The sequence below is a fragment of the Schistocerca gregaria genome, chromosome 6, assembly GCF_023897955.1.
Source record: "Schistocerca gregaria isolate iqSchGreg1 chromosome 6, iqSchGreg1.2, whole genome shotgun sequence".
NCBI lineage: Eukaryota > Metazoa > Arthropoda > Insecta > Orthoptera > Acrididae > Schistocerca > Schistocerca gregaria.
Window position 1 is genome coordinate 82,897,130 of NC_064925.1, and position 17,530 is coordinate 82,914,659.

Below are 17,530 nucleotides of genomic sequence, written 5' to 3' on the forward strand. Positions count from 1 at the left end.
TTTCTATCTACATAAATGGTCTTTCGGATAGGGTGGATAGCAAGGTGCGGCTGTTTGGTGATGGTTCTGTGATGTACGGGAAGGTGTAATCGTTGAGTGACTGTAGGAGGGTACAAGATGAGTTGGACAGGATTTGCGATTGGTGTTAAGAATGGCAGCTAACTCTAAATATAGATAAATGTAAATTAATGCAGATGAATAGGAAAAAGAATCCCGCAATGTTTGAATACTCCATTAGTAATATAGCGCTTGACGCAGTCATGTCGAATAAATATTTGGTCGTAATATTGCAGAGCGATATGAAGTGGGACAAGAATGTAATGGCAGTTGTGGGGAAGGCGGATAGTCGTTTTCGGTTCATTGGTAGAATTTTGGGAAGATGTGGTTCATCTGTAAAGGAGACCGCTTATAAAACACTAATACGACCTATTCTTGAGTACTGCTTGAGCGTCTGGGATCCCTATCAGGTCGGATTGAACGAGAACATAAAAGCAATTCAGAGGCGGGCTGCTAGATTTGTTACTGGTAGGTTTGATCATGACGCGAGTGTTACGGAAATGCTTCAGGAACTCGGGTGGGAGTCTCTGGAGGAAAGGAGGCGTTCTTTTCGTGAATCGCTACTGAGAACCAGCATTTGAGGCTGACTGCAGTACAGTTTTAATGCCGCCAACTTATACTTCGCGGAAAGACTACAAAGATAAGGTAAGAGAGATCAGAGCTCGTACAGAGGCATATAGGCAGTCAGTTTTCCCTCGTTCTGTTTGGGAGTGGAATAGGGAGAGAAGATGCTAGTTGTGGTACGACGTACCCTCCGCCATGCACCGTATGGTGGATTGCGGAGTCCGTATGTAGATGTAGATGTACTGGAAATGATCGCTGCGCATTGCTCGCTTTTCAGGTTGTTGACAATAGCACTTGGCTTGGTTTTTCAGGTCTAATTTAAAAAAAAAATTGGCACTTAGCCCGTTACTTATTTCCAATCTACAACTTTGCTGCAAAAACACCGTCAAAATTCATTTAGTAGTAGAGGTTAACGTGTTCATAGACAGACAGACACTACGGTTTTACAGATTTGCTATTAGTGTAGATATGAGGTGGCCTAATGAACCATAAGATTTTACTTTCAGTTCCAACGGCCATGGAAGTCTGCAGACTCGCATAAGAGTACGTCTAGTGGATTTGAGAATCTGCTGATGGGATTTCCGCTATGCTAAAGTAAACAACGACACACGCGGCAGATCTCAAGGGTACCTGCGGTACGGCTCCCAGCCCCCGGCGTGTCACCGCTGTCAGTGGGTGACGATGACGTCGGGGGCGGACTTGGTGGACTGCACGCTGTAGGGGCGCGACACGTCCCAGCCCGGGGGAGGCGGCGGGGGCGGCGCCGCGGCCCGGCCGCGGCCGTTCTCCACCTCGATGACGGCCTCCGCGCGGAACCTCTGCTCGGCCGTGGGGGCGGGCGGCACGGCGGGCGGCGGCGGTGCCTGCGGGTGGTGGTGGCGGTGGTGGCGCTGGTGGTCGTGCTGGTGCGCCGGGTGCTGGTGGTGCAGCGGCAGCGTCGCGAAGTCCGGCGGTGGCGGGTGCCCCGGCGACGCTGTCGAACCTGCGGGCACCGCGAGGCGCAAGCTTCAGGCGATCAGCGTGTCGCACTAGGCGGGGCTGGCACCGTGGTGCCCAGTACCTTACGGCTCCACGGACTGTACCCTGCTGTACTAACTGGAAAAAAAGACGCACGATGACTACACTGGTTGCTGATGCCATTATAGTCGAGAACACGAAGAACTCAGGGAGCTTCTGGATTGTGGCAAGTGTTACGGGTGATTGCATCGTGGACACCGCACAGGGTGTAACTACACCTTAGAGAAGGAGTAGCTTTTCGAGCTCCGCAAAAGGGACTGCACGGGGCTTAAACCTACATGTTGTGAACTTGAGCTTCCATGAATTTAAGAATGCGTTCTCGAAAGAATATTTGTCAGAGCAGAAGCAGGAGAGTGTATGTCGCTATTTTGCAGAGTCAGAATCCTACGACGCAAACTCGCGCGTCTCAGTGAAAGAATTTTGCGAAAATTGGATCTGAAAATCAGAATATTTGCGTCATCGATGGACTGTATCGGACATTGTCTGAGAGTTGTGGAAGAAGCTTCCAGATGATTCCAAGAGGTACATAGGCACTTATTGCATTCTTAGAATAGGTCGATGACTGGCGGAATAACGGCGAAAATTTTAATAGATGAGGTAACAGCGAACAGTTATAACAATGTAAACAACGATAATGACAATTACCTTGGTAGCAATGGGAATCACCACCATGGTAATAATAACTCAGAGCACTACAACAATAACAGTCACACTGGGAACAATAACAGTAGAAATGACAAGAGGCTAGTATGAAGAGAGTATAGTATGTGGTTCTCACCTGAATGACACTAGGCAGAGGCAAAATCAGCAGTTGCGATAACTGGATGGAAACGGACCTGTCGTACTTAATCATGGAAACCATTAGCCGCGCCGGGCGTCCCAGAGGAAAGGCTAGGCAATGTCGCTATGACCGATCCGAATGGATAAATTGGCGATGGGACAATGTGCATGGAGACAGGGCAAGTAACACACCCGCGGTAACAATAATCGATGTATAAAGGCAGTCGACAAAGCAATCATTGTCCGTCATAACGGTGAAAACAGAGTACCGGTCCATAAGGAAGAGGCGGCCGTTGTTAAAGTAACAACGGTACCGCAGGCTCCAGTACTGTGTGATTCGCTGACGGTATTAAAGAAGCCGAAATCGGATAAAATTTCCAGTATCGCACAGGGTAACGCGGAACGCGTGGAGGTGTGGGCGCCTAGGTCAGTTCGGTCAGATGGACCACGAACGACTGTAGAGGATTGTATGGAAGGTGTGCTAAAGAGGAAAGCGGACAATATTTGACATTTCTCAACCCGCGTGAAATTAGCGTTTATGAAGAAACAAAAAAATCTCTACTGAGGAGGCAGGCTTGTTCAAATGTTGTAGTAACTGAAGTAGCCAATCCCATTGATGCTGGTCCTAAAGATAATCGAGGCGAAATTTCTGAAGAGGGGCAAGACAAATATGCCGACGATGACCAGATACGACTAACTGAAAGACACATAGATTACAACATCTACGACGTTAAGGCTGATGCCATACAGTCACACGAGAGTCACGTGGGCTGCATGAGCCCTGGAGAAAGAAGAAACAGAACACATTTCTCCAGGCAGTCTGGAACATGATAGCCATCTTTCCGAAGAAAATCTACCTGAATTGACAGACAGTGAATTGATGGTAAAACAAGGTTCACTGATCGAAGAAACTGATAAATTGTGTTGGGGTCAAAACGGCTTCAACAACAGTACGACAGGCAGATAGAAATTAACCAGGAGTTTCAAGTAGTAATTAAGTATGCCCAGGAACAGAAAATTAAAAAACCACCACTTAAACCACTATCGCAATCAGACACAGAAGAATTTTTGGGGATGACCTTGACGTGGATGAGGACTTGTTACGGGAAAACGAATCCGAATATTTGCTGAAATTGTACTACTTTCAAGAATTGGAAGGACGAAAGAAGATAGAGAGTATCTGTAAAAATGTGCTTGTTCATCCAAGCGTGGACGAATTTTTAAAAAATATTGAAGACCAAGTATCATGCAAAGCATAAAGACGGAGAAAAGTTGAGAAAGTATTACAGGCTGAACAACAGTAGCCTGAACATACGCAAAGGTGAGTACAGCGCCAGTTGGCGGGTGTGTTGGCTCATTAAATACATCACCAGAATAGTAGACTATTATCACATAGCGTATGGTCACTGCGGACCAACGAAATGTACAGTGAAAATGGCTGAAGTTGTTAATTTTAAGAATGTGTTAAAGATAATAGAGGCAGGATACAGACTTGTGGTAAGAGTCAGAGGGTGAAAGTGACCAGCTGTGCAATTCGTGTCCTATGTGGAGCATAATACCTGACGATGTACTAGAGTTAGTGTGCACAGGCCTCTTACGGCCCCGTGCCAAAGACCTGAGGTGATTTCGCCTACATATTAGTAGTGACGGAAGCCTTTTCGAAGTTGATTAAGTTATATCCAACACGAAAGGTAACAGCTAAAGCGGTTTATAACAGACTTGCAAAAGATTACTTTGTGCATATCGGCAAACTAAGGGAAAAAGGGGCACAGTTTACTTCCAGATTTTGGAATGAAAGTATGGACAGTAATGGGGCTGAAGTGATGCAAATCTCGGCCTGCTGCCTGACGAGAAATCCATATGAATGTGAGTTGTTGAACGTATTATCACCACAGTCACAGGGCGTGAGGCAAATATATAAGCGATTTTGAAGAGATTATCAATGCTTTGACGCAGACATCTACAGGATTCACTCTAGAGGAAATTGTGATAGACCATAAGTCTAAGAGTTTGGTAGAAGAGATACTTGATTTCCCTCCGCCAGTTAATGTTTACATTGCTGTGAAGAAAGAAAAGCGAGGCGCGAATACGGCCGCATGACGCGAAAGGACAGCTTGCTAAATTTGCAGTTGGTGACCACTTTCTCGTTAAAGCGAACGACAAATCGAGCGACATTGATAATAAGATTTCAAAATTTAAATTCATTTATAATGGACAATTTAAGATTGTCACACTAACGCTTCCTTTTCTGACAAGCTGTTGGGTGTATGTAACATTGTTGACTTGAAATTTTACCAGTCGAGAACTGATTAATATGAGATAGGATTTACAGAAAAAACTTAATTATTACTGAAATTTTCAAAATTTATTCCAAATTTATTTCTTGGACCAGTATAATGTAGCTGAGTAAATGTCCTGAAAAAAAAAGAGAAAGAAAAGAACAACCCAAGCCATGGCCAATGTGCATTAACGTCAATTTGGTAAATGTATCATTTGTAATTTTGAAAATAATATGCTGTAAAAATTCTTTTATGTCCTATATTATGTAAGTGTATACCGAGGGACTCAGTGTTTAAGTTTCAGGTCCGTATATACGTACGTGTGAATATGGACAGTGTTGAGTTATCCACTGTCACAGAAATATAAGGACTTTTATTCGGGAGCGAGTTTTTAAAGAACACGAGGCAAGTGAACGCTCTGGAGTGCCACTGCATAAACAGATAGAGGTCACGCGTGCCGCAGAACTGAGCCGCCGGAGGCTCTTACAACGCTGCGGCATCCTTTGTTAGTAAGCGTGGCCTTAGACAACCAGTCTAAGGATTTGATTTAACATTTAAGTTTTATCTAGATGCTTGCTCGTAGCTCGTAACACACGGGCAATTTCAAAGGTAATCTTTTTCTTTCTTCTTTTTTTGATGTAATGTTGTTGAAGTATATTATGGTACACTATGATGGTTTAAGTTACAACGACACAGCGTTGTCATGCTAATTACATGCCCACACTTAATTATGACAATTAAGAAGAAGTTTAACAAGCGAGCAACAAAATTTATGTAGCCAGAACTGAATGCCTTTATGCATCTGCATTTCCGTTTGTATTTCTTTGGATATTTCCTGTATCTGATACTCTTCACGAAAAATCTAATGGAATGTGGGGCACATGGAACACCAAAAATGCAGTAAAATACTTTCTGCCCAGTACAAAATTTTTTGCCAGTTAATACCAGTTCTTGTAATATACTGCTAATTCTGAATGTGTTATGTTTGTCACAGAAACTATGTTTAATATGAAACGGATGTAATAGTGAATTAATATGTGAACATATATAACGCATTGTGATAAAAAATGTAAATATTTAAATTGCTGGGTAATCGCCAAGGGAACTGTGTTTAAATGTGTCGATAGCAATGAGGAAATAGCAGTAGCTGTGTGCATCTTCATATTTCCGCGACGCAGTGACTGGTCCGTAAAATTTCGGGCGTGCCGCCTCATAAATTTCACTCCTTCTTCTAATATTTCGGCTGTGTATCGGCCAACCATCTTCAGAGTGAGCCGGAGTGACTAGCGCTCCAGCACTTGCTCCGTCCTTTCAAACCCGCGCCGGCCGCGGTGGTCTCGCGGTTCTAGGCGCGCAGTCCGGAACCGTGCGACTGCTACGGTCGCAGGTTCGAATCCTGCCTCGGGCATGGATGTGTGTGATGTCCTTAGGTTAGTTAGGTTTAAGTAGTTCTACGTTCTAGGCGACTGATGACCTCAGAAGTTAAGTCGCATAGTGCTCAGGGCTATTTCAAACCCGCGGACCGCTTACTGGGCATGCGGCCGCCAGAGATGTTGATCGGCGGCAGAGATAACACATGCATGACATTAGACCTATGGCTGCACGGTCGATCCACACAGTGATAATCGATGTATCACTGCGAGCTGCACGGTCGCGACATCTTTGTGGGTTTATCACAAAAAGTGCGGGCTTCCATGATTTGTCCCAGCTGAAGCCGCTATCTCTATTAATTAAATGCGTCGCCAAGCGAATTTCAAATGGTTCTTTCACTCTGAGTCCCAGAAAGAACAAACCGAGGCTAAAATTTCGAGCATAGAGAGCTCAGTGCCACTGTTCTGCCACCGCCGATTTATTAGGTTCTAAGAAATGAATGGCTCTAAGCACTATAAGCACTATGGGACTGGCTCTTAGCATTGTGGGACTTAACATCTGAAGTCATCAGTCCCCTAGACTTAGAAATACTTAAAGCTAACTAACCTAAGGTCATCACACACATCCATGCCTGAGGCAGGATTCGAACCTGCGACTAAAGCAGCAGCGCGGTTCCGGTTCAAATGGCTCTGAGCACTATGGGACTGAAGAGCCTAGAACCGCTCGGTTGCAGCGGCCGGCAGGTTCTAAGCGCTAGGTGCACCTGCGTTGCTTTGTGCATCTCTAATGGACTGTGAGTGTCGTCTATACGGTGTATGAACGGCCACACCCTGAGGGTATCTTGTGAACCCTAGTCTTCCGAAGCACCGAATCTTCTTTAACGCAAACCAGGAGTGCTGCTGTCTTTGGTGGAGGGCGAAAAACCACATTCACTTTGTGTTTACTAAGGATCCGCCATATTTTTGTCGGTAGTCTTCCAAAGTATGGCCGAAAAGCCATGGATTAAAAACCTTCTGTGTCTTCTTCAGCATTCCTTATGCCCACCCATCGTCTGCGAACGATGGTGGCAGGTCCTCTGCGTCAAATCAATGATTTGGAAACAATTCGTGACGACATGCTATTGTACTTCATGCAATATGGGCTGGGGGAGCCATCATGTTGGTATCAAAAGTTACTCACAGTCTGAAGATGAATGTTTTCTATCATCCGTTGAAGATGGTCTTTTAGGAGGCTGCGACACTTGTTCGTGTTCAGTGTTCCGTCTATGAAAAACTGACCTATGAGCTGATAGTTCACCATCCTAAGCAATACGTCTACATTCCATAGACGCTGAAGCTGCACCTGACAAAGCCCACGGAAATTGTAAGCAGACCTACAGTGTATTTTCCGGCCGTTCACCTGGCCATGCCTGGTAAATGTGTTTCATCACCACAGTGTCACTGAGCTATCCTGTCCTAATGCTTATGTACAGCAGTTAACACGATTCTCATAATCGTTTCCATGCTGCTGCTGATGGAGAGAGACGTGATAGCGATGGAACCCATGTCGATGAAGGATGCATGCGACACTTGAGTAACTCATGCCACTTTCTCGTGCGATTGCGAGGGAGTTAACGTGCGGATTAAGTGCAACAGCAGCAAGAGCATTAATTCCCCCCTCCTCTGTCGTCACGCGTTTCCTTCTGTTACGTTGTCAAGGTGCTACACTACCACTTTCACGTAAATGGTTGAAGAGGTTGGCGAATAATTGCCGAGAAGGTGGACATGTATTGGGATATCTTGTCGCATACACAAGAACGAATAGAATTCTTCCTACATACATCATGACCTTGCCTGTGTTTTCTGCAGTCGTAAATCCCATCGTCCTTTCACGACCTACTGCTTGGACTATCACACGCTAACTGACTAGTAAGTCTCAATACTCCCAAGAAATACACAAGCACACTGCAAACAAACGTGCGAATATAGTACCTAGCAACTACGCAGGAAGAATAGCACAAACAAGTGTCGGCGTGGAAACTTGAAACGTCCCCTTAGAAAAATGGTACAAGACTGTGCTTAAACTGACACATATTATTTTTAGCGCAACGCAATCTGACTTTCAAAAATCCCTACGAAAGAATGGCCCTGACTAACATTAACCTATACGTTTCACAAATCACTTACCTCACCAAAAATCTTCGTTACTCGAACTACTGCAATACAGCGAGCGCCACTACTGCCAGTTAAATAATAGATTCAAACTATGGAAGGCACTAACTACTGATAGGCATAATTAGCGAATGAAAGATTTTAATAGAGAACAAGCAATGTATTTACCTTAATAGTCATAATATATATAGCAGTTCATGACATCCATTCTTACAAATTTCAAAACTCCGCCATCTCTCTCCCCACATCCACCACTGCTGGCGGCTCACCTCCAACTGCCCAACGCTACGCGCTGTTAACATCCAGCTGCCCAACACTACAATGGCGAGTATTACAATAATGCCAACCAGCCACAGACTGCACACAGCACAGCCAGTGATTTTCATACAGAGCGCTACGTCGCGTTACCAATATAAAAAACCTAAACAGCCTACTTACAAACTTTGAGCAATACGATACCTCGTAAACGACTCGCACTAGAATTCCGCAACAAACACCACTGACATTTTAATTTATCCTAATTTTAGTCACCGAGCGAGGTTTCGCAGTGGTTAGCACTCTGGATCCGCATTCGGGAGGACCAGGGTTCAATACCGAGTCAGGCCATCCTGATTTAGGTTTTCCTTGATTTCTCTAAATCGCTCCAGGCAAATGCCGGGATGGTTCCCTTGAAAGGGCACGGCCGACTCCCTTCCCCGTCCTTCCCTAATCCGATGAGACCGATGACCTCGCAGTTTGGTCTATTAACCCAAACAACCCACCCTAATAGTAGTCAATTAATGTTAATAGGCATCGTTCTGTTTAAAAAGTGCGTGTTTGCAGAAAAATGAACCTTCTATGTTTTATTACAATTCGGTTATTAGTTAACAACACGAGCCCCTGAATACCATCCATTCTCTGAAAAGCACATCTCAATGACACTTTCCATTTCCATTACATTTGCGATTCACCCTGTATATTAAACAATGGAAAATACAGGATGGAATGTAACAATATGAGAGAAGGAAAGTTGCTAATCACCATATAGCGGAGATGCTGAGTCGCGACAGGAACAATAAAAACATTCACACAATCATAGCTTTCGGCCATTAAGGCCTTCGTCAGCAGTAGACTCAGAGAGCTGAAACTACGGGACTGCAGACGTGTGTGGAAGTTGCGCTTGCGTGAGTTTGTGTGTGCGTGTGTGTATGTGTATCTACTGCTGACAAAGGCCTTAATGACCGAAAGCTATGACTGTGTGAATCATTTTATTGGGCCTATCGTGACTCAGCGTGTCGGCTATATGGTGAGTGGCAACTACCCTGTATATTTAAGTATATAGCCAATACTGGTCCACACTTTCACTAACGTAACGCGTAAAAATTTGAAGTAAATCGGTCAAGTAATTTTTTCTGACTTTGGTGCCAATGTTTCCCCTTTATTTAGTACATGTACTTTTGTATATTAAAATACATAGCCTATTGTCAGTCTGAATGTTCATCGACGTATTGTGTAAAATTTTAAATAAACATATCAAGAACGTTTTGAGAGTTTTTTGGTAACAATATTTACCCTTTATATATCACAAGTGCATTTATACATTACATATACATAAAATAAGTAACCTATGTGTATAGGAATGTTCATTAGTGTAATGTGTAGAAATCTGAAGTAAAGCGGTCAAAAACTGAAATTTTTGGTAAGAACGCATCCTTTTCATACATTACGTATTTACCCGCATACTGAATTTTTATATATAAAGATTGATCTTTAAAAACTAATACGACAAACTGCCAACTAAAGAAAAAAACGTAGATGAATAAAAGCGACAGGATGACTGAAATGACGTCCAAGTTACATACGCAGACGTTTGTGCAGGAGAACGTCAACGGAAAACAACACTTCTTGCAGAATGTGTGAGTAAGACGAGTATGAAGAGACGAACGTTTATATCTACAACAGACACAAAATAATATCTCTTCTCTCTCAAAGAGCCAGAACTTTTCCTTTCGGCGGAGCAGCTAACGGTGCGAGGCAAGAGGAGGATAGGGAAACACCCCTCTGTGCGCCAGGCGGCGCTTGTGATGATCTTGGAGAATCGGAGCGCAAATAAGGCGTCCAGGAATGAGAGAAAAGCTCTCCGGCTTATGAGGGGGATTGTTGGAAAGTTGCCCGCGGGCGGAGGCGGCTAACTTTGTGGCGGATTAAATACTTGCTGCGAGCTGCCAAGCACCGCCCCTGGAGGGGGGCGCAGACAGATGTCTGACTTTATGCTTCCGAGGTGCGCAATTAAAGCCGACGTAAGACGGCGCGGAGTCTCTTTAAAGGCGGGAACTGGCGCGCTACTGTGCGAAATGGCACAATCGGTGATAGCACCTATGTCGCGACTTGTGACCGAACGATTCTTGTACGGGGACGAGTTTTATGGCCCATTGCCAGCCGAAATATAAAATGCCGCTACGGAGAAAGTTTCGTTATGAGGCTCGTACGGAGAGACACTGTCGTCCCCTCGTGCGATAAAACAGGCACTTCCCGAGTCTCGAACCAGTTTTGTAGCTGAATTCACAACTGCCTTGCCGACAGCAACAAACATGTGCTGTTAAAGGAAGAAAATCGATAGTTGTAAGAAGAATTTCAGAAGTAACCTATGTAAATGTGATAGGACTGGTCTGTTTTCAGCGCAGCGCAGCGCATACCACCTATGGGGCGCGAATAGCGTAGAGTGGCACAAATTAAGAAAACAGTGATATTGTAAATAAAAATAGTTATTGTGGGAGACCAAGCTTAAAAGGACAAGTAGAATGATAGATAAGAAATGAAATGTACAGGAAGTGCTGTCAAATGAAACAGAATCTGTACGCGTCGTCTGTCTAATGCAGATAGCATTACAGTGCTTAAAATGAACAGAATTAATGTACTGGGATTAACTGTTAAGGAATAAAATAAAACAATTAAAAGAGGAAGCTTTTGCAGTCGATTCGGCACCATGTCCGCGGTCACGTGCACCGTAACTTAAACCAACTCCAACGTGTGTCCTATGTCAAAATGTATGTAGACCCTAAACTGGTACACGTCGCCCAGATCCTCCCAATGCCGTTACTCCTTGGCCGCCGCATCCAATCAGCCTTTGGATATTTCGTGTCATCAGGGGCACTCTTCAAAGTCCGCTACAACACTCTAACATTGCCTCCTGCAAAAGGTGGCCTCGGACTCGTCAACGTGCGGGCACGATCTTTGCACTCTTTGTCCACACTCTGTTGCGGCACTGGCAGGGGACGGTTCCGTCCTTAACACGTAGTCTCTTAGATATCCTCCGACCAGCTTCTCTCGATCCACCGATCAATGTGGCACCTATTTCTCCATTATTGTACCACGTCTCCAATTGTTTCATAGAACTCAGCTACGTTCGGGCCGATCTTCCAGTCACCCGTCCTCCCCGTACAAAAGTTTATTATCGTTTATTATCGTTTGTTTATGCTGTCCAACACTTGCGACCCCACGGTGCTACGGCATCCTGACATTAACTGGCGCACGGTTTGGGGGTGTGTGCATGCACCCTTTTTACCGTTGTCTGTGTCTGCACTCTGGTATGTTTTAGTTTATAGAAAATTCCCGACTAACAGTCGACTTTATCGTATAGGACTGGCCACCTCCCCACTCTGCCCTGACTGTCAGCTCGAAGACATCGACGAGCACCGTCTTACGTGCCCCCTGAAACAAAACGTATGGCTCCTCATCCAACGAATCGTGGGCTTTTACCTCCGTGCCCCGCCAACGATGGTAACCCCGGATTTCCTGTTGTTGTCCCAGACATTTCACTACCCTCTTGCTAAGCACCATACCCTCATCTGGTTTCGAGGACTGGCTTTAGAATACCTCTTTCAAAATGGTCCGCATACAGTCCTTGACTTCTGGTACAAAGTTGAGACCTCGCATAGCCCCCTCACCCGAAAACCATCTTACCGACAAACTTTTGCCGGTTATCTCCGCAGCGTCTTCCTTGACCCCCCTCAAAGCTGGGGTGTACCATGCATACCTGTCACATGATGCAACACCCTTATACACGTTCCCATTCATCGACCAAAAAAAAAAAAAAAAATTTCAAAACATGAAGACAGAATATGTTATATTTTGTTGTATTTAATGTTTTTCTTTTAATGTATTTTTTTTTGTTTAACTAACAGTCATTTGTATATGTTTAAATGGAATGGTACCTTGAAGAACTCTTGCATAGTGAATATATATGTACTTTTAGTTTCTTCAATACAAATTATTACCAAAAAAAAGGGGTAGCGTCTTTGATTCATAATCAAAACGTCTTTGGTCCTGGGTTCGATCTCCGCCACTGCCTAAATTTTGATATATAATCAGCATTGGCGACCGAAGACTTCCGGCATAAGAAGTCAGCCTCATTCTGCCAACGGCCTTGTCAAAGAGGGCGGAGGAGCGGATAGAGGTTCAGGGCACTCTCTTGTCCCAGGGGTGGGAAATTGCCCCTAAAGGCGGAAGAATCAGCAATGATCAACGACATGAGGATGCAAAAGGCAAAGGAAACCACTGCATTAAAGACACGTAACGTGTATCCACAGGACATGTGGCCTGTATTTGAAGAAGTGTCATGATGATCTCTCCATTGGCAAAAGATTCCGGAATAGTCCCCAATTCGGATCTCCGGGAGGGGACTGCCAATGGGGAGGTTACCATGAGAACAAGATTGAATAATCAACGAAAGGATAACGTTCTACGAGTCGGGGCGTGGAATGTCAGAAGCTTGAACGTGGTAGGGAAACTAGATAATCTGAAAAGGGAAATGCAAAGGTTCAATCTAGATATAGTAGGGGTCAGTGAAATGAAGTGGAAGGAAGACAAGGATTTCTGGTCAGATGAGTATCGGGTAATATCAACAGCAGCAGAAAATGGTATAACAGGTTAGGGTTCCTTATGAATAGGAAGGTAGGGCAGAGGGTGTGTTACTGTGAACAGTTCAGTGACCGGGTTATTCTAATCAGAATCGACAGCAGACTAACATCGACAACGATAGTTCAGGTATACATGCCGACATCGCAAGCTGAAGATGAACAGATAGAGAAAGTGTATGAGGATATTGAAAGCGTAATGCAGTATGTAAAGGGGGGCGAAAATCTAATAGTCATGGGCGACTGGAATGCAGTTGTAGGGGAAGGAGTAGAAGAAAACGTTACAGGAGAATATGGGCTTGGGACAAGGTATGAAAGAGGAGAAAGACTAATTGAGCCCTGTAACAAGTTTCAGCTCGTAATAGCGAATACCCCGTTGAAGAATCACAAGAGGCGGAGGTATACTTGGAAAAGGCCGGGAGATACAGGGAGATTTCAATTAGATTACATCATGGTCAGACAGAGATTCCGAAATCAGATACTGGATTGTAAGGCGTACCCAGGAGCAGATATAGACTCAGATCACAATATAGTAGTGATGAAGAGTAGGCTGAAGTTCAAGACATTAGTCAGGAAGAATCAATACGCAAAGAAATGGGATATGGAAGTTTTAAGGAATGACGAGATACGTTTGAAGTTCTCTAACTCTATAGATACAGCAATAAGGAATAGCGCAATAGGCAGTACAGTTGAGGAGGAATGGACATCTCTAAAAAGGGCCATCACAGAAGTTGGGAAGGAAAACATAGGTACAAAGAAGGTAGCTGCGAAGAAACCATGGATAACAGAAGAAATACTTCAGTAGATTGATGAAAGGAGGAAGTACAAACATGTTCCGGGAAAATCAGGAATACAGAAATACAAGTCGCTGAGGAATGAAATAGATAGGAAGTGCAGGGAAGCTAAGACGAAATGGCTGCAGGAAAAATGTGAAGACATCGAAAAAGATATGATTGTCGGAAGGACAGACTCAGCATACAGGAAAGTCAAAACAACCTTTGGTGACATTGAAAGCAACGGTGGTAACTTTAAGAGTGCAAAGGGAATTTCACTGTTAAATGCAGAGGAGAGAGCAGATAGGTGGAAAGAATACATCGAAAGCCTCTATGAGAGTGAAGATTTGTCTGATGTGATAGAAGAAGAAACAGGAGTCGATTTAGAAGAGATAGGGGATCCAGTATTAGAATGGGAATTTAAAAGAGCTTTGGAGGACTTACGGTCAAATAAGGCAGAAGGAATAGATAACATTCCATCAGAATTTCTAAAATCATTAGGGGAAGTGGCAACAAAACGACTATTCACGTTGGTGTGTAGAATATATGAGTCTGGCGACATACTATCTGACTTTCGGAAAAGCATCATCTGCACAATTCCGAAGACAGCAAGAACTGACAAGTGCGAGAATTATCGCACAATCAGCTTAACAGCTCATGCATCGAAGCTGCTTACGAGAATAATACACAGAAGAATGAAAAAGAAAATTGAGAATGCGCTAGGTGACGATCAGTTTGGCTTTACGAAAAGTAAAGGCACGAGAGAGGAAATTCTGACCTTACGGCTAATAATGGAAACAAGGCTAAAGAAAAATCAAGACACGTTCATAGGATTTGTCGACCTGGAAAAAGCGTTCGACAATATAAAATGGTGCAAGCTGTTCGAGATACTGAAAAAAGTAGGGGTAAGCTATAGGGAGAGACGGGTCATATACAGTATGTACAACAACCAAGAGGGAATAATAAGAGTGGACCATCAAGAACGAAGTGCTCGTATTAAGAAGGGAGTAAGACAAGGCTGTAGCCTTTCGCCCCTACTCTTCAATCTGTACATCGAGGAAGCAATGATGGAAATAAAAGAAAGGTTCAGGAGTGGAATTAAAATACAAGGTGAAAGGATATCAGTGATACGATTCGCTGATGACATTGCTATCCTGAGTGAAAGTGAAGAAGAATTAAATGATCTGCTGAACGGAATGAACAGTCTAATGAGTGGTGAGTATGGTTTGAGAGTAAATCGGAGAAAGACGAAGGTAATGAGAAGTAGTAGAAATGAGAACAGCGAGAAATTTAACATCAGGATTGATGGTCACGACGTCAATGAAGTTAAGGAATTCTGCTACCTAGGCAGTAAACTAACCAATGACGGACGGAGCATGGAAGACATCAAAAGCAGACTCGCTATGGCAATAAAGGCATATCTGGCCAAGAGAAGTCTACTAATATCAAATACCGGCCTTAATTTGAGGAAGAAATTTCTGAGGATGTACGTCTGGAGTACATCATTGTATGGTAGTGAAACATGGACTGTGGAAAAACCGGAACAGAAGAGAATCGAAGCATTTGAGATGTGGTGCTATAGACGACTGTTGAAAATTAGGTGGACTGATAAGGTAAGGAATGTGGAGGTTCTACGCAGAATCGGAGAGGAAAGGAATATGTGGAAAACACTGATAAGGAGAAGGGACAGGATGATACGACATCTGCTAAGACATGAGGGAATGACTTCCATGGTACTAGAGGGAGCTGTAGAGGGCAAAAACTGTAGAGGAAGACAGAGATTGGAATACGTCAAGCAAATAATTGAGGACGTAGGTTGCAAGTGCTACTCTGAGATGAAGAGGTTAGCACGGGAAAGGAATTCGTGGCGGGCCGCATCAAACCAATCAGTAGACTGATGATAAAATTTTTTTTTAAAAAATCGTGGTTTTAATGCTGGCTTGACTAGACTTTACTAATTTCACTTAAGCACTTTAGCCCATTTGTTTTAATAATCTCTATACGCACTGTGAATCTATGTAAGCAATACTTTTTCTGTTTCTAATAGATCTGTTGTTCGAGTCTTCGCAGGATACGGTGGTCGATGTGCAGTGACCAATCTTCGTCCAAAGGGCTGGTCAATCTCATTCTCTTGTTCGGAGTGGGAGACCAACACTGTCTACCAACTTTCGGCGATGAAGAATCGTGGCGCACGCCTTGTGGTGTTTCTCAAACGATTATATAGAAACCATTCGGTAAAGAAATTTTTACTTTATGTGTAGCGTTATATGTAACATTCACGACGATGTACCCAACATTTCGTTAATTGTCACAATTATTTTGATATTTACGTGGAAGTAAGACACTGGGGCGAAAAGTTTGCAATGAAAATAGTGGAATCTGTGATTTTGCGTTTGGTGCATATTACATAATACACTGGGGTCCAAAATTAAAGCAACAAAGAGCAATTTCCCTGTCCTGTGTCTAATTCACGGTATAATGATTCAAAATGTTAATAGATGTCCGTACAATAGTGTTCTGCACGGAAGATGGCACTCCGGCTAACGGAAAACCACGTCAGCAATGACTTCAGAGCACCTATCAAACGGGGTATCGTGTGCCGGGTTGTCCCACATCCACAGACGCTCTGTGTACAGTCACAGACGGTGCAGTATGGCGCAAAGTAGATGCATACCGTAGTCTCTATGGTGCAGGGCCGTAATGGAAGCAGGACAAACGCAAACTCATGTGGCCCGAAGGCTTAAAGTGAATCATTCTGTTGTTTCTCGGAAACAACAAGCCCAGAGCGTGACTGATCACGTGTTACATCAAATAGAGAGGACCATTATTTTGCCGTAAGAGCAGCACAGTATCGCCCTACTACTGAACGGCAACTGGTATCTCACTTTGCAGCATCCACGGACATGCTGTATCGAGACAGACATTGTGCGGAAGGCTTCGGCAGAGTATCCTTTATTGTCGGGGACCTATATGTGTACCTCTTTGCGTCTTCACAGAAGGGAACGTCTAGAGTGGAGTCATCAACGTTCCACCTGGACAGTCGAACAGTGGGCCAATGTTCTTCTCGCAGATGAGTCCCGAATTAGTCTGGAGAGTGATTCTCGGCGCATTCGCATCTGGAGGGAACGGGGAACACGATTTGGGGAACCAAACAGAGGAGCCTCCTTAATTGTGTTGGCAGGGATCGTGTTGACCACTCGAACACGTCTTCATGAAAATGTGCGGTGAATCGGCATGGTTTCGTTGGTCAACTATCGTAACTAGATCTTGGGATCTTACGTGCGGTTTTTGCGAGGTGGTGTGGGCCCAGAATTCGTACTGACCAACTATAATACTCGACCTCATTGAACACAGGTGGATGATGTTTTCTTTGAAGGAACTGCATACATGGTGTCGCCTGCTCGCTCTCTCCGCTTGAATTGCATAGAGCATGTCTGAGATGCTCTAGGAAGCAGTTTGGATCACGTCAGCATCCACCAACCACTCTCCAAGACTTGCGAGTAGCTCTACAGGAAGAATGGTCGCTATTGCCTCAACATGAGGCTGATGACACCACTCACACCATGCCCTGTCGTTGTAATGCCTGTATCGCTGCTGGAGGTGGTCACAATCCATGTTGAGCACATTAACCTGTTGCCTGAATG

General features: G+C 44.2%; 1 protein-coding gene across 1 annotated transcript in view; it reads right to left on the minus strand.

Moving 5' to 3' along the window:
* Window positions 1-1,257: 1,257 nt before the first annotated feature.
* Window positions 1,258-17,530, minus strand: part of LOC126278109 (forkhead box protein B2-like) — a 121,711-nt gene continuing 105,438 nt past the window's right edge. The window contains exon 3 of the mRNA XM_049977985.1: window positions 1,258-1,603. Coding sequence (XP_049833942.1) covers window positions 1,290-1,603 — 314 coding nt within the window. The 3' untranslated portion in view covers window positions 1,258-1,289. The remainder of the gene's footprint in view (window positions 1,604-17,530) is intronic.